This window comes from Physeter macrocephalus, chromosome 4 (assembly GCF_002837175.3).
Source record: "Physeter macrocephalus isolate SW-GA chromosome 4, ASM283717v5, whole genome shotgun sequence".
Lineage (NCBI taxonomy): Eukaryota > Metazoa > Chordata > Mammalia > Artiodactyla > Physeteridae > Physeter > Physeter macrocephalus.
In genome coordinates, this window is record NC_041217.1 from 85,050,562 (window position 1) to 85,069,241 (window position 18,680).

Here is an 18,680-nt window from a genome sequence, read left to right on the forward strand (position 1 = left end):
CTACATAGACATTTCTCCAAAGAAGACATACAGATGGCCAAGAAGCACATGAAAAGCTGCTCAACATCACTAATTATTAGAGAAATGCAAATCAAAACTACAATGAGATATCATCTCACACCGGTCAGAATGGCCATCATCAAAAAATCTAGAAACAATAAATGCTGGAGAGGGTGTGGAGAAAAGGGAACCCTCTTGCACTGTTGGTGGGAATGTAAATTGATACAGCCACTATGGAGAACAGTATGGAGGTTCCTTAAAAAACTAAAAATAGAACTACCATACGACCCAGCAATCCCTCTACTGGGCATATACCCTGAGAAAACCATAATTCAAAAAGAGTCATGTACCACAATGTTCACTGCAGCTCTATTTACAATAGCCAGGACATGGAAGCAACCTAAGTTTCCACTGAAGGATGAATGGATAGAGAAGATGTGGCACATATATACAATGGAATATTACTCAGCCATAAAGAGAAATGAAATTGACTTATTTGTAGTGAGGTGGATGGACCTAGAGACTGTCATACAGAGTGAAGTAAGTCAGAAAGAGAAAAACAAATACCATATGCTACAACATATATATGGAACCTTAAAAAAAAAAGTTTCTGAAGAACCTAGGGGCAGGACAGGAATAAAGACGCAGAGGTAGACAATGGACTTGAGGACACGGGGATGGGGAAGGGTAAGCTGGGACGAAGTGAGAGATTGCCATGGACTTATATATACTACCAAATGTGAAACCGACAGCTACTGGGAAGCAGCCGCATAGCACAGGGAGATCAGCTCAGTGCTTTGTGACTACCTAGAGGGGTGCTATAGGGAGGGTGGGAGGGAGACGCAAGAGAGAGGAGATATGGGGGCATATGTATAGCTGATTCACTTTGTTACAAAGCAGAAACTAACATACCATTGTAAAGCAATTATACTCCAATAAAGATGTTAAGAAAATGCTTGAAAGACTCCAATAAAGATGTTTAAAAAAAGTTTGAAAGACAGCTGTTTAGACTCTGGTATGATATCTTTATCGCAGCCTTCTTTCCCCACCCCCCGCCAAACTCTGTGATCTTTTTATTGGATAACTTGGTAACTTAGGTTTTTCAGACAGAGACATTTCAGTCATTTAGACTGGGTTGGAAAAGAATAATATTAACAATATCAGTAACAACAAAAAAGGAAGAATTCAACTATGGTTCTATATAGCTCTAATATCTTTTCCTAACAATGTAAATAATATATGGTTAAGTTACCTTCTTAGAGTGAGTTTTACTAAACAGATATTGAGCAAGAAGTTGTTGTACAAGATTACTGCTATTTAAAAACAAATGTTTCTGATTTTAAATTATTTATATATAATACAGAAGTTTTAATGAAAAAATTTAAAATGTAATATGATTCCACATCCAGGGACAACCACACTCAAACTACAAATGACAATCTATTTGCTTGAGTCATATATATATATATATATATATATACACACACACACACACACACAGATGTTATATAATTATATATATGATAATAAATATATATGTTATTCTTTATAATTGAGATTAAAGGGTATATATATTTATTTTAAAAAAACTTTTTCTGACAATGATTGATTACTGAAGTATAGTTGATTTACAATGTTTCAGGTGTACAGCAAAGTAATTCAGTATATATATATACTTTTTCAGATTCTTTTCCATTATAGGTTATTACAAGATACCGAATATAGTTCCCTGTGCTATACAGTAGGTCCTGGTTTTTTTTGTATTTTATATATAATAGTGTGTATATGTTAATCCCAAATTCTCAATTTTTTCCTCCCTTCTTCTTTCCCCTTTGCTAACCATAAATTTGTTTCCTATGTCTGCAAGTCTATTTCTGTCTTGTAAATAAGTTCATTTTTTAGATATCACATATAAATGACATATTTGTCTTTCTCTGTCTGACTTACTTCACTTAGTATGACAATCTCTAGGTCCATCCAGGTTGTTGCAAATGGCATTATTTCATTCTTTTTCATGGCTGAGTATATATCTAGTGGAGATATATATATATATATACACACACACACACACACACACACACACACACACACACATATATCTCACATCTTCTTATCCATTCATCTGCTGATGGACATTTGGGTTGTTTCCATGTCTTGGCTATTGTGAATAGTGCTTCTGTGAACATAGGGGTGCATGTACCTTGTTTTTTTGGCTTCGTTGGGTCTTTGCTGCTGCGCACGGGCTTTCTCTAGTTGCGGTGAGTGGGGGCTACTTTTCGTTGCGGTCTGTAGGCTTCACATTGCAGTGGCGTCTCTTGTTGCGGAGCAAGGGCTCTAGGCACATGGGCTTCAGTAGTTGTGGCACGTGGGCTCAGTAGCTGTGGATCGTGGGCTGTAGAGCGCAGGCTCAGTAGTCGTGTTGCACGGGCTTAGCTGCTCCACAGCATGTCGGATCTTCCCGGACCAGGGATAGAACCCATGTCCCCCTGCATTGGCAGGAAGATTCTTAACCACTGCACCACAACGAAAATCCCTCATGTACCATTTTGAATTATAATTTTGTCTGGATATATGCCCAGGATTGGGATTACTGGATCATATGGTAACTCAATTTTTAGTTTTTTTGAGAAACCTCTATATGGTTCTCCATAGTGGCTGCACCAATTTACATTCCCACCAACAGTGTAGGAGGGTTCCCTTTTATCCACACCTTTTCCAGCATTTATAATTTGTAGACTTCTTCACGATGGCCATTCTGACCAGTGCGGGGTGGTACTTCATTATAGTTTTGATTTGCATTTCTCTAATAATTAGCGATGTTGAGCATCTTTTCACATGGCTATTGGTCATCTGCATGTCTTCTTTGGAGAAATGTCTATTTAGGTCTTCTGCTGATTTTTTGATTGGGTCGTTTGTTTTTTTCATATTGAGCTGTATAAGCTGTTTGTATATTTTGGAGATTAAGCCCTTGTTGGTTGCATTGTTTTCAAATATTTTCTCCCATTCCGTAGACTGCCTTTTCATTTTGTTTATGGTTTCCTTTGCTGTGCAAAAGGTTTTAAGTTAAACTAGGTCACACTTGTTTATTTTTGCTTTTGTTTCCATTACTCTAGGAGACCTATCCAAAAAAATATTGCTGCAATTTATGTCAAAGAGTGTTCTGCCTATGTTTTCCTCTAATAGTTTTAGAGTATCCGTCTTACATTTAGGTCTTTAATCCATTCTGAGTTTATTTTCGTGTACGGTGAAAGAGGATGTTCTAATTTCATTCTTTTACATGTAGCGCTCCAGTTTTTCCAGCACCACTTATTGAAGAGACTGTCTTTTCTCCACTGTGTATTCTTGCCTCCTTTGTTGTAGAGTAACTGACCATAAGTGCATGGGTTTATTTCTGGGCTTTCTATCCTGTTCCACTGATCTATGTGTCTGTTTTTGTGCCAGTACCACACTGTTTTGACTGCTGTAGCTTTATCATATAGTCTGAAGTCAGGGAGTGTGATTCCTCCAGCCCTGTTCTTCTTTCTCAAGATTGTTTTGGCTATTTGGGGTCTTTTGTGTTTCCATAAAAAAATTTGTTTCAGTTCTGTGAAAAATGCCATTGGTAATTTGTTAGTGATTGTATTGAATCTGTAGATTGCCTTGGGTAGTGTGGTCATCTTAACAAGGCAGAGTCTTCCAATCCAAGAACACGATATATCTTTCCATCTGTTTGTGTGGTCTTCAATTTCTTTTATCAGTGTCTTATAGTTTTCAGAATAACAGGTCTTCTGCCTCTTTAGGTAGGTTTATTTCCTAAGTATTTTATTCTATTCGATGCTAAAGGATATTTTTAATGTTATGATCTGCTTCATAAATTTAGCATTACACTGTAGGAACACTACATGTCATTAGAAGTTCCTCATATGCATCATATGTATATATTTTTAAATAAATTTATTTATTTATTTTTGGCTGCATCGGGTCTTCATTGCTGTGTGCTGGCTTCTGTCTGGTTGCGGCGAGCAGGGGCTACTCTTTTTTTTTTTTTTTTTTTTTTTTTTTTTTGTGGAATGCGGGCTTTCCTCTGTTGTGGCCTCTCCCGTTGCGGAGCACAGGCTCCGGACGCGCAGGCTCAGCGGCCATGGCTCATGGGCCTAGCCACTCCGCGGCATGTGGGATCCTCCCAGACCGGGGCACGAACCCGGTTCCCCTGCATCGGCAGGCGGACGCGCAACCACTGCGCCACCAGGGAAGCCCGGGGCTACTCTTTGATGCAGTGCACGGTCTTCTCATTGCTGTGGCTTCTCTTGTTGCAGAGCACGGGCTCTAGGTGTGCAGGCTTCAGCAATTGCAGCACACAGGCTCAGTAGTTGTGGCTCGCGGGCTCTTCAGCGCAGGCTCAGTAGTTGTAGTGCACGGGCTTAGATGCTCGCGGCACATGGGTTCTTCCCAGACTAGGGCTCGAACCCATGTCCCCTGAATTGGCAGGCGGATTCTTAAGCACTGCACCACCAAGGAAGCCCTGCATCATATTTTAAAATAGCCACATAATAGTCCACCATGTGGCTGTACCACCCAATTCATATAGCCATTAACCAAGAGTTTACTTTTTATAAAGAATTTATTGGAGCTAGATCAATATAACTATGTCATCATGGAATGTTTGTGGGTAATCTGAAGTAACTTACAGAAAATGTTTTTTTCTAAATATACTTTCACATAAAACCACATAGACTGCAGCAACTCTCCTCAATAAATACATGTCCTGAGATTAATAAATTCAATAAAAGAAACCAATGTTGAATTTTTTTATTCAGAAGCACAAAACAGAAATAACAGTATTTCTACCTATTCTTCAATAACTGGCTCTGGAGCTGCATTCAGATATAGGGGATGTCAGTAATAAATACAGTCTCCTTTAAAATAAATTTTCTTCCTGTGGTCCAAATTAACACTGAGAAAAATAATGTTTTCTGGGAAATAATAAAGGAATAGTACATTTTGATGTCTATTTCCTGACTATTGATACGATATCTAAAACACAATTTAAATGATTTAACTTAAAAAGATAATAGTTAGGCTTGTTTCAAATAGATAAACTGCTTTTGTTACTCCTAGGAAAGAGGTAATAATATTCTGTCAGAAGGTGAAAAAAATGTACATATTGTTTTTCTTCTTTGGAAAAATTATTTATCATAAGAAGCCAATAAACTATCAAAACTATTAAAGTCAAAGGATAAAAGTTGCTTTAAAGGAGAGCAGTTAATTAAAGCAGCAGAGGTTTTTTTTCGGGTTTCTCTTTTGGAAATGTTTATGATTTTTAAGTTACAATTAACTTTTGCCACTGGGAAAATAATTTAATTACTAAACTCTACTCCACAAAATTATAAAGTTAAATTAGAGAATTCTAGTTTCTAAAAAGCCATAGAACAAAGCTGAAAAAGTTACTCCACATCAATGTACTTGATCTAAGAGAAGGTCAATAAGAAAGGGGATGAAGTTCTTTTTCAGACAATATTTCAGAAAAACAGCAAGGACATAAAAACCAATTAAGTTCTTGGATGAGGCCTGAGGGCAGAAGCAGCAGGCGCCTAGGCCCCAGCAGTGCCACCTCATTATGGTGACCAGAGTGGTTAAGACAGTGTACACCCTGCAGCCCTCCTCTGTGCTATAAGCAGTGGCCTGCCCACAGATGCACAAACTCGAGCCACTTCTAAGAATCTATTTCCTGTTAAGTCCAAAGAAGTTGATGTTTCCAGACCTCATTCAAGAGGTTCAGATAACGATGTTACAAAAATCATCAAACCAAGATGAGAGAATGGGCAGGTTAAAGCTACAGACACTGCCACCAGGAAGAGATACAAACTATTGAGTAAACTGAAATCAGGGGAAGAGCTCAAGCATAAGAACCAGCTCTTAGAGGCCATCAACAAGCAGTTGCACCAAAAGTTGACTGAAACTCAGGGAGAGCTAAAGGACCTGACCTAAAAGGTGGAGCTGCTGGAGAAGTTTCAGGACAACTGTTTGGCAATTTTGGAGAGCAAGGGCCTCAATCCAGGACAGGTCTTAAAGCTAAAGCTGAAGATAAAAGATGAAAGGGCCCAGTTCCTGCAACACAGACCTTATGTAACAGTAAAGTAAATGATTTTACAACAGCCCTGGAGGAAATGGAGCAGCTATTAGAAATGTGATAAAAAGCAGGTGGTCACATGGCTCCCTCTTGGGGATAAACTCTCAGAGGAAGCCCCTTAGGACATCTGCTTCTTGGCCATGATCTTCTAGGACTCACCATTCCCAGAATGAAAACAGTTTCTGCTGTAGGATTAAGGACAGTTTATGCTGGAATGGCAGTTCCTCCTTTAAGGAAGCATTCCCAGTCTTCAGATTGGCCAGCTATCCTGAACCTCACAGTACATAATTGAGGCCTAAGAAGAGAGGGGGTCTGGAAGCTTGGATCAACCTTCCAGGCAACAAAGCAGCACAGCATTAGAATCAGGAGACTAAATCAGCCACAGCCAGAGAATCCGAAAGGTCACATTCAGATGTGCAGGAAGAAACAGTGAAGCACAGGTGCTCCACTGGAGATATCACTGAGGAGCCCTGCGGTCCCCCCGTAACTTGGAACACATTCTGTCCCATCCTGGTTGGGCTCTATAACCTCACTGTAAATTTATGAACTTGAAGTTACCTGAAATGGCTTAATAAATGGGGTGAAGGTACAGACAGTAATAACACCTATGAAACAATACACCTTGGAGCTTTTAATCTTAAAAAAAAAATTAAGTTCTCAATAAATACAGAAAAAGCACATGACAAAATCTAATATCCATTCCCAGTAAAAACTCTCAACAAACTACGAATAGAAGGACATTTCCTCAAACTGATAAAGAACATCTATGAAAACCTACAGCCAGCATATTTAATGATGAAAGACTGAGTGTTTCCTCCCTAAGATCAGGAATAAGAAAAAGATATCCACGTTACTTCTACTTGACGTTGTACTAGAGGTTCTAGCCAATGCAATAAGGCAAGAAAAAGAAATGAAAGGAAATCGGATGAGGAATAAGTAAAATTGTCTTTATTTGCAAACATGATTGTAGAAAATTCAATGAAGTTTATAAAAAAGCTATTAGAACTAATAAGTGAGATTAGGAAGGTTGCAGGATAAAGGATCAATATACAAAATCAATTTCATGTCTGTATAACAGCAATAAACAATCAGAAATTTACATTTAAAACAATGCCATTTATAATAATCATAAAAATATGAAATAGTGATAAATCTGACAAACGATGTTAAAGACCTATACAATCAGAACTATAAAGCACTGCTGAGAGATCTAAGTAAATGGAGAGAAGTAACCATGTTCATGGATCAGCAAATACAATATTGTTAAGATGTGAATTTTCCCCAAACTGATCTATAGAGTCAATGCAATTCCAATTAAAATTCGAATAGGAGTTTTGGAAAAATTGATAAGCTGATTCTAAAATTTATATGGAAATGCCAAGAACCATGAATAACCAAAACAACTTTCAAAAAGAATACAAGTTGGAGGATTAACACTACCTAATTTTAAGACTTTCATAAAAGGCCACAGTGATCAAGACAATGTAGTATGGGCATCAAGGCAGACAAACAGAGCAATGAAACAGAACAGGGTGTCTAGAAATAAACTCCAAAATATACAGAAAATGGATTGTAACAAAGGTGCCAAGGCCATCTACAGAGGAAGGATAGTCTTTTTAACAAATGGGGCTAGAACAACTGAATATCCATAGGCAAAAAAATTTTTATTTGATCCATATATTGTACCATATAACAAAATTAACTGAAGTTGTATCACAGACCCAAGTGTAAAACTTAAAACTATAAAATTATAGAAATATAGAAGAAAACCTTTCTGACCTTGGTTTAGGCAAAATTTCTTATATGACACTAAATCTTAGTTATGTGATGCTAAAAGCAAAATCCATAAAAGAAACATTGATAAATTGGACTTCATCAAAATGAAAATTTATGCTCTTCAAAAGATACAGTTAAGAGTATGAAATGACAAGCCACAGACCGGGAGAAAATATTTGCAAGTCATATTAAAGTACTTGAATCCAGGTATATAAGGAATGCTCAAAGCTCAGTAATGAGAAAACAGCTCAATTTAAAAAAATGGACAAAAGATCTGAACAAATATTTTACGAAGAAAACAACACAGATGGCAAATAATCACATGGAAAGATGCTCAACATCATTAGTCAAGAGGGAAATGCAAATAAAAACTGCAATGAGATATTACATACCTATTAGAACGCTAAAATTAAAACGACTGTCCATATCAAGTGTTGGTAAAGATGTGGAGCAAATCGAACTCTTATACTTGCTGGTGGGGATGTAAATGCTAAAACTACTTTGGAAAACAGTTTGGCAGTTTCCTAAAAAGTTAAACATATTCCATTCCATTTCTAGGTATTCATCCAAAAGAAGTAAAAACACATGTCCATAAAAAGCCTTATATATGAATGTTCACAGCAGCTTTATTTGCAATAGTCCAGGACTGGAAACAATGTAAATGTTCACTAACAGATGAACAGACAATGGTACATACATACAATGGACACTACTTGGTAATAAAAGGAATGAACTATCAATACAACATCAACATGGATCTCAAGATAATTATGCTGAGTCAAAGAACCAGCCCCCCGCCACCCAAAAAAAAGGTTACGTTCTGTATGATTCTACTTATATAAAATTCCAGAAAATGTAAACTAATCTCTAGAGGATTAGTGCTTTTGGGGTGGGGGTGTGTGGGGGGAAGGTTAGCTAAAGGGGTTGCAAAGGGGCACAAGGAAAATTTGAGGGGTTATGGATATGTGTACTATCTTGATTGTAGTAATGGTTTCATGTGGGATACGTATATCAAAACATCAATTTGTATACATTAGATATATGCAACTTATTGTATGTCAATTTTACCTCAATAAAGTGAAATAAAAAAACCAAAATATAACAAATATGTCAAATCGAGCAACAGAGAAGCAAAGAAATCAATGGAAAAAACATCAATTTGAAAAAAGTTTCCACAGTGTCTGTATTTCCTGTTTTCATTATAGAGAGAGAGAGAAGGGAATGCAGTATGACATCTGTTCCATGCCCCACAGTACACCCTTAACCCTTGCCAGCTGTCTCAAAATACAGGCTTTTGGTTGTGAGGGTGGGGATGGATCATCTCAAAACCATCAATTCCCATAAGAACAACAAGCTACAGTGCAAGCCCTTCTGATAACAAAGATTTAATTAAAAATGCTCATCTTTCTTATGAAGGACAGCATATTATCAGTACATCTTGCTTTATGGAATATACCTTTGTTCCTAAATGGATGAACTTTAAAACTTATGTTCTAATAATAATAACTAACAGTAAATGAGCACTGAGTATGTCGATTAGCATTTGCTATCTCATTTAATTCTTGTGATAACCGTACCATTCTACCATATAGCTTAACAGGGTAAGTAACTGGTCTATGATTACACAGCAATTAAATGGCAGAGCTCAAACCTAGGTATGTCTGATATGAAAGCTCATGCTCTTAACAGCTACACTTAACTGAATGTTCTAGTTGATAGTTTTGTAGGGTGCCTAGTAATTATCTTTATGCTTCTTTTTTGAAAAGCTAGGATTTCATGTATGCACATCACTCAGAGAGTAGGAATAAAAAATATCAGCAATTCCAACTATATAAAACACATAAAAACTTGGCCCCAAATGGCCACTGATTAATTCCCTTCTAAAACATGTTTCATAGTAAAGGTTATGAATGTAAATCTAAAAACCCCATAATTTAATTCCCTAAATAAAGTTCTACTTGCTTCCTAATATCCCAGTTCTTATCCATGCAGAAACTGGACTTCTTTCAGTTATAAGCTTATGTTCATGTGATGTTTATTAAAGATTTAAACTACCTACTCCAATCCTAAGAACTCTTCCTAAAAACATCTATCAAAATGGGATCATTTTTGGTCAAAGAATTGTTAGGTCCAGGCTTATGGTGACAAAGAATGCTTCAACTTTGAGTACATTTAAGTATATTCATGGATCTGGTTTTTTTTTTTTTTAATGCAAACACACTTGACAGGGTTACTAGTATAGGACAATGCATGTTTTTTGCTAAATTCAATTTTACTTTCCTCATCTCAGACCAGCCTTTATAATAATCTGCTTCCATATTAAGCACAAGGCCATGACCAAAAGCAGATGTCAGATTCAACCTGCAGTGAACTTGTTATTTGTATTTTTCTTGAGCCACAGCACCTTCCATAACTTTTGTTAGTTCTATATTTTTGGCACTGCCACAAGATCCTTATAATTATTATTATTTTAAGAATATTTTTGGCAAACGCAAATCATTTATTGTTAACACAGACACGTATGTAACATTTAGATTTTTTATTTTTATTCTGGCTGTTTAAAAAACTCACAGTAGTTAAATATTACAGTCTCATACTCTAAATATATTTCTAACTTTTTCTTGCCTGGGGAATTCTGCAATGGCCTTTGGCCAAAACCAGCAAAGTTATATCCTAGACGTTAAAAAAGTTATACCTGCTTTATGACTGAGGCATCAGTGGAAAGGAATTCAAGACTCTTTAAGCTAATTCTATGTGAAAGTTGTAATACTTTACCATTTATTATTGCAGAAGCAATTTAAAGAATGCTTTAAAATAAAATGATACTAATACAGGGTAGATTCTACTTAGTCATAGCTAAGTATAGTTTGCATCAGATCTGAGACATGCAGATATAATATACCCAATGTGGAAGACTCAAACTATTTAATCTGACTTTTTATTGGCAGTCAAATCTATTTTCCAAATTTTAAAAATTAAGGTTCCCTCATCTTCTTCTAGAGTAGTCAGACCCTGCTGGGAAGCTTTTCCTACATTTTCTTAGAATTAATGAACCGGGCCTCTGTTGCTGAACTGTGTGGTTCCACCCCAAACTCCCCTGGACAGTTCATGAGCAATGTAATCTGTTTTCACTGTGGAAGGGATTCCCATAGTGTTCTCATTCATGAAAATAAAGTGGTCAGATCAAAGGGAGAGACTTTCATGAAGAAGGCTTTTCTCTGATGTAATCCCTCCTAAAATAGAAAATCACTTTATATAAAGTTCAATTAGGACCAAATACTGTATAAATGGCCTCTGTAACAATTAGACTTCAAATACAGAAGAGGCTGAATATTAAATTATTTTCTATTGACTTCTCTGGTTCTATGCCAAACATGTCTAGGCTGCAACGGAAGAGTGAGGAGGCTCACTCTTCTGTAAAATTTTGGGGAGAAAAAGAATTACGGGGGCTCTCCAAGGGTGTAGTTGCAATCTGAAACTTTGCAGAAATTTTGGAAAATGAATGAAGCTCTTTTACAATTATAACTTTATAGGTAGGATTTACTTACAAACTAAAGGAACTTTTATAATACATCCTTATATAAATCTAACCCTTGCCAATGTGACCTACTATTTATTTAACAGCAACAGTGAACCATATGGTTTTGTTCGGAGATGCAAGATTAAAGAATAGATTTTATGTCCAAGAAAAATCTCTTTTAAAGGTAAGGAGAAAAAAAGATAAGCTTTTTTTACTTAAACATAAAGAAAAAACCAATCATAGCTATTTAGGACAAAGACCAAAACCCTTTCAATCAACTAAGCATGAATTAAGAAAGAATACTAAAAGGAAGAAAATTAGTGAGCTGTCATATTAGTCCAAGAAGAGCAAGTGTTTGTTTTTAAGCAAGAGCTATATAGAAAGAATGCAGTGAAATCCCGACATACTACAGAACCAAAAACAAACAAACAAACAAAAAAACCCAAACCAAAACAAAAACCTACTCCACAAATAAAACAAGATTTCATTTTAACTTGAAGAATCTGGTATGGCAGTTGCTTTTCTCAAAGGACTGAAACAATTTTGACCCCCAGCTGCTACTTACTTTATCTAACAATAGACTATTTAAAGATGTATTACTTCTGGTGAAGCTATTCATTTCACCTAAACTGCCTATAGTTTAAGCCTCAGAAGAGAACTTTACCACCTACAGGCTGTATGCACAGACTAAATACAACACTTGTGCCTGATTCTGAATGGTATCTTATATCAAAATGCTCTCTTAATTATAGCTCTTGCTTCTCAAGCTGCTCTTTCAACTTGTCAGAAGCTGCCTAAAGTAACTAAAATTGGATTCACGCAGAAAAAAATTTTTTTTAGGAAAACATATGCAACAAGCACCTTAGCATCTGTTAACATTAAAACCAGAAGGCAGTCTGTAAAATTTAATAATTCACAACATTCATTTTGAAATATTATGGCAATCTTTTAAAACAATGGCATACATTTCATCTGTTCAACAACTATTTATTGAGCATCTATATGGTCAATAAAACAAACATAAAGCTCCACCAGTTTGTATCATTTCTAAAGCTAAAAAGCAAAGAGAAAATAAGGTCATCCTCCAATTTTTCTGTTAGAGGCAGCCATTCCCCAACCCCTACCCCAATTATGAGAGGGTTGAGGCCCAGAAGTTTTTATATAAGTCAACTGCGATATTTACAGGAAACTTATTCCTGGAGTCCCAGTGCAAACAGGGACAGATCCTCAGGTGAGGCTATTTAACACATGCTGCCAAGCTATTGTAGTTTTCTAAAATCTGATTGCTATTTATAATAATGCTGCTCCTGGAAAATGCTTTCTGAGTTCCAAAAGGACACGAACAATGCACTTTCTAGTTCAGCCTAGGCAGTGGAACTCTTCCAGGTCTAGGCTGATAATTCCTGTGGAGAGGAGAGCCAGAGGTCTCAGATGAGAAGAAGGGAAGGAAGTAGGAAAAACAACAGGCATTAGGAGTGAGGATTAGGAATGAACTCAAACTTTCCTCAATCCTTCTTTTTCTTTTCTCTTGATCGATCAGATAAACATGTGAAAATAAATGGGAGGGTGTCCTGGGTTTAATCAGGTTAGGACTACTGGTAATAGTGGGATGGGGTTATGAGAAAAGAATAGTTTTCAGGGATGTACAGGGAAAGGATGAGAAATCCCCAATAGTGACAAAAGGGGAAGACCTGTGGATGTGGCAGAAATGAGTCACCAAGCAGAGGGAACATTTTTATGTAATATATGTTGGCAGGGGAGTCATTAAAAAGTCAGGCACTGTTGAGGGCACACTAGAGACATCAATTCAAATGATTAGCTACCACTGACTGTTCCTTGGTTATGGGGTACATGATAATGTACTGAGAGAATATAAATAAAGGGAGAAGAAGAAATGAATCCTACACTGTTGGAGTATTTGTAATGCCATGCAAATTATAATGTTACACAGAAATACTAGTTATTAATCATTTCTTTTTAATACAGACAAGGAAGCTTTGTTTCAGACAGACTGAATGACTTTACCAAGGTCACACAGTCATGCTTAGTGGCATGACAGGCAAAGACTCAGGAAATGAACTTTATCACGTGACTAGACATGTGTCAAAGCCATAAACAGATGATCCCCTGGGAGGGACACCATGCAAAACAAGACTGAAGTAAGTGGGAAAGGGAAAATAAGTCAGACTCTACCCCCATACCAGAGGGAATTGCCTCATGCACTCCGGAGAAATGAAACCACTGGAAATCACTTATCACACATTACAAAGCTCTAAGGGAAAACAAAAAAAGCAATGCCCAAGTCTCATCTTCTTTGGCCATTTCTCCTCACCTATGGGGGTATCATCTTCCTACTACTCACACGGATAGCCTTAAGCTCTTTTCTTCCCCTCTCCAAATCTGATTTCAAGACAGACTGGGAAACATCCTTACCAAGGTGTAAAAGATTCAAGACCCTTTTAAGGAGTTATGCCCTCTTGACTTTTTTTTTTAATGTAGACTTTTTTAGAGTAGTTTTGGGTTCACAGCAAAATTGAGTGGAAAGTAGAGTTGCCATCTACCACCCCCCAGCCCCGTGTATTTTAACAGATATCAAATACTGAAAAAAAAGTAAGGATTCTTAATCTGGGATCTAGGGAATCTATTCACGGTCTTAATGGGGTCCTTGATCTATCAGATATTATATCCTGAATTATGGTATATGCGTGTATATAGATTTTTTAGGAAACAGGTCTCATCAAGTTCTCAAGGGGTTGGCATTCAGAAACAGCTAACGCTACTAAGCTAAAGAATGAAGTTCAAAGTCTAAACATCAGATAGAGAGACTAAAGGAACTATTTGGAGGCAGAAAGGCTTCATCAGTGTCCCAAAATCATACCATACAGTTGGCTGCTATAACAAGTATTGATATATATACCCAGGCCTCTCAACTTCAACTGGGGCTATAGAAATATCCTAGTTAACCAATGATATGGCTTTCAAACATATGATGACCACTCTCTCTCTCTCTCTCTTTTTAAAACATACCTTTAAAGCTTCTATAACAAGATCCCTTGCTTCAAGCTCTCCTTCAAGAATACTGAATAGTGTTAGGAGTTCTGGCTTGCTGAGTTTTTCCAGATTCATCCTGAAAGCCTAAAACGAGGACAATAATCAGACAATCTCCAGAAGACAGAGTTAATTTGATACTATTAAAGAAAAAATAAAGTGAGACAGATAAGAAAAGAGCAACAATTAGAGTAGAAAATACTTTAAGAAAGGAAATGGTTATAATTAAATGGAAAAATAAGAACTTTCTGACGTTAATCATAAACTGAGCAGTAAAAGAAAATAAAATTCAATTTAATTATTGATTTCATCACCATCCACAAAGATCAAATTTTCATCATTTTTCCTCCAGGCATATATACAAACATCTTAGAAGGTCTCAGAAAGAATTAGTCACTAATTTTGTTCACTAGATGTTCAGGTAAAATTTTGTTACAATGAATACTATTTCAATGAAAAATTGTTTGACCACAAAAAGATATCCCAGTTTTAGATAACTAAATTCCAAAACTGTATATAAAACATTGTGGGATCCCTCTGAAACTGGCTGAAATGAATTTCAGCAAAGATAAGTTTGGTGGGAGTATGGGAGAAATTCTTCTTTTAAATTGTCTACTTTCGCAGAGAACATCTATCACAATATTTATATTTCATATAGTAAAATAAGACTTAAATGCAACCATGTACAAATGTACTTTTAAATGACTGCTTAAAATATATTGTTTAAACATCTTAATTGGCTAGGCTACTATAAACTGAATTTATTTGACTTAACAAGTTCACATTTCTATGAAATCTTGCATCTTTTAAAATATGTTAAATGGCAAATTACATGGCACAAACTCAGTCCTTTCCATAAGATTAATTTCTCACAAACCACACATAGATAGAAGTTAGACGGTATACTATCTTGGAAGGATCTTCTGACCATTGTGTATGGTAAGATACATTTCATAACTTCTAAAGTACAGCAAGTACTATTTTCCCTCTCCCACTCTTTACTTCTAAATTGCCACTCTCATATAGTTTTTTTTTTTTAAAGTGAATCACAACATGACTAGTTCACACACCCTCCAGTAACTCCCAACTCCTATGAGCACATTAAATTTTAGGAGGCACACAAAAGAGGCATTGATTCCTTCCAGAGCTACTGCCTTTAAGCGAATGAGAGCATGTAGAAAATGCATACTTCACTGTGTTGTTATATGTTGCTCCAGGACACACTGTACAAATCTTTTGCCACATGGTAAAACATGTTCAATGTAACTTCAGCTCTAACTGCTAACTTTCTAACTGGTGAGGGTTAGTGACTAGTAAGCAATTCTCACATTCTCACTTCAGTATTAGAGAGCCCTCACAACAGTTACTTTAAAAATAAGAGCTAAAAAAAAATTAAAAAAACAACAAACCTAATAAAGCTACACTTAACATAAGATGGTATGCTGGAAAAAACATATGGCTTTGCAGTCAGATAGATGCCAGGTCAACATCTTCCTAGTTGTGTGACTGGGCAAGTTTTCTGATTCTCAGTTTTCTTACCTGTGAAAGTGAAATGATGATATCTAACTCATAGGACTGTTGTAAAGATTGAGTTAATAAATATAAAACATCTTGCCAAGTTCCTGATAGAAGCTGATCAGTGGTTTAATTATTAAGAGCTACTATCCTCTCTCACTTTCCAAAAGAATTCCAAGAAAGGCATTACCAAAATTGGGGGCAGCCAAGATCAATTACTTCAGAAATAAGTGACTTTGGCTGTCCTTTTGTAGTTGGGAACCACAAATGAAGAAGGATGATAGCATCCTGGAGTGAATAATGATGAGGAATTTAACTACCATTTGAGTCACACTGGTTTCTTAGATGAAACCCTTCCCCCAATTCCTGATGGTTTCATGTTTTAATCTCTCTCAAGGAGATTATAAGGCAGAGAAAAAATCCTATCATTTTATTCCTTTTTTCACCCCTCCCCTGATGTTAAGCAGAATAATGGGCACTTGGTAAAGGCGCTCCATAAATACCAACTGCACTGAGTAAATCAACTAGGAACAGAGCTAAAAATGATAGTGTTTACACATATTACTCTTTTTTCCTTCAATATCTTTATACTCCTTAAATATTCTCATTTAGAAATCTAAAACTGTGGCTTAAGGATGCAGTGTGATATAATAAAATATAATAGACCAGGAGTGAAGAGTATAGAATTTTAGTCTCAGCTCTGCTACTAAACAGCTATATGGCTTTGAGAAAAAAAAAATTACCTAGTTGCTCTGGCATTGAGTTTCCTCACAGGTAAAATAAAACAGACTAGATAATCTCTAAAGTCCTTCATGGTTCCATTCTAAGCCTTCATGAGTGAAAATCAAGAATTATTTGTTAGAGAAATCAATTAAATAAAAATTACAGGTAAATATACAAAGAACTAAAACAGATTGTACCTAAATCACAGTTTTTGAACTGTTGTGATAAATTTACATCCCCATAAAAGAGTGAAATTGAAACAACCTTAAGTCACTTTAATTATAAAACAGTCTAGCCTAGGCAAGAAAAAATTCTATTCTTTGTCAATGGCATAAAGAACAATATTCATGTTACCTCTACATTTGTAAATAACTTCTGCACACAAATTTTAATATCTGGAACATTCTGCTAATGTATCAACTTATTTAGCTTGGTGTCTACATGAAATAAATATAATACAAATACAACACAGGAGGGGAAAAAAAAGGGCCACAGCTGTGTAATTCAAACCCAAGAGGTCTGTTTTCGCATAGTCCTATAACCATTCTTTATAAACATTAAAATTCAGCAGTTCTTTGCTGTCCTTCACATTTGAATCTAATTTTAACACACAACACATTGCAGTAACTTTTTGTCCGAAATATAAATGAACGATAGTAAAACTGCATTATGTTTTAGTATGGCAGTGATATTCCTGGGGGTGGTATGAGGGTGGGGATGGGGATGGGGGTGATACTGACCTGATAACTGGCAGTCACACTTTAGTCCTCAAGTATAAATTCTTAAGGTTTTCTTCAGTTAAAATTTGGGAAAATTGACAAATATATTTAAAATGTCGTCAGCATGGTGGAAAAATGTCCAATGCTGCAAAATAATAAGAAATTTATTGTCTATGTGACCATACTATAAACAATTGGTAAATCCCAAGAATGTCAACTGTCATTATAGCTGATGAGGCCTGACAGCTGTTGGACAAGAAAGAAGAAAATAGCCACTTCTTCAAGTTGAAGCTGAGTAATATAGGAAAAAATATCAGGAATCTGAATTCCCTTTTGCAATCATAATTAGGGAAGGTGAGGTCTTTCAAAATCTTTTCACTGTCATTTCAAGGACTATTTTATGAATGTCACCAGAAGAAACTGACTTTCTCTCCCTGAATTGATAAAAGCCTATTTGCTTGAATCACCATGACTTATGCACAATGCACTCAGATAAAAAAAATAACATAATTACAACTGAACTTTTCAAACTGCCAAATTCATGTAAGGAAAATTCTCATCCCCTCATCTCTTGCCAATCAATAAACAAACAAATCAATCTGTCACCACATCAACTTTGTAGGGCTTATTACTCATCCCAGATTCTACTTTTTCCCATTTATTTTCAAATATTAAATGTTGAATTATATGTAATTTTTGGTTTATGTTTTTCTAATAGTGTATCAGACCCTGCAAACTTAAAAAAGATAGGCCCTAATTTTTATTTGATAAAACATAAATTTTGTCTTGTATTTAAGGTATTTAAAGTACCAAGTCCATTCGACTCCAATTTCTGCCAATATATAAATTATATGGTCTAAGATTTTCAGAAAAAGGCTCTTTCTAACTCCATACTCATTATCAGAAATGACTGCCAGATTTTTGGCATGTCATATTGTAGTCTACAGACTCATTCTCCACTTATTTTCTAAATGAGCTGTTACTTGTCATTGTCCATTAAGTAACTGTGAAAGACAAGATCGTTTCAACCAGATGCTCAGCTCATTCCTTCCGGTAGAATCTCTCCAAGACCCAACTTTCCTTAGAGTTTAGATGTAGATATTTCTGCCTAAGGAATGCTACAGTCTATAAATTTGAAATAAAAACCACCTGTGGACAAGTTGTCTGTATATATTATCATACACTGTGGTACAGCTAGCTGTAGCTATATTAAGCTTTATAGTTTTCTCAATTAAAAAAATATAAACATATATAATAAAAAGTTAAACAT

General features: G+C 35.9%; 1 protein-coding gene and 1 pseudogene across 4 annotated transcripts in view; one reads left to right on the plus strand and one right to left on the minus strand.

Annotated features, from left to right (window-relative positions):
- Positions 1 to 18,680, minus strand: part of CTTNBP2NL (CTTNBP2 N-terminal like) — a 64,152-nt gene that overhangs the window by 34,628 nt on the left and 10,844 nt on the right. For 2 of the 4 annotated variants that reach the window (XM_024119611.1, XM_055084378.1), the window contains exons 2-3: positions 17,432 to 17,555; positions 14,433 to 14,540 (exon numbers count right to left, since the gene is read on the minus strand). In XM_024119611.1, the coding sequence (XP_023975379.1) occupies positions 14,433 to 14,531 (99 nt within the window). In that variant the 5' untranslated portion in view covers positions 14,532 to 14,540; positions 17,432 to 17,555. Of the gene's footprint in view, positions 1 to 14,432; positions 14,541 to 16,711; positions 16,730 to 17,431; positions 17,556 to 18,680 lie in introns of those variants that run through there. The other 2 variants (XM_024119614.3, XM_024119613.2) reach the window with 2 other exon arrangements.
- On the plus strand, positions 4,634 to 6,563 carry LOC102990883 (small kinetochore-associated protein-like; annotated as a pseudogene).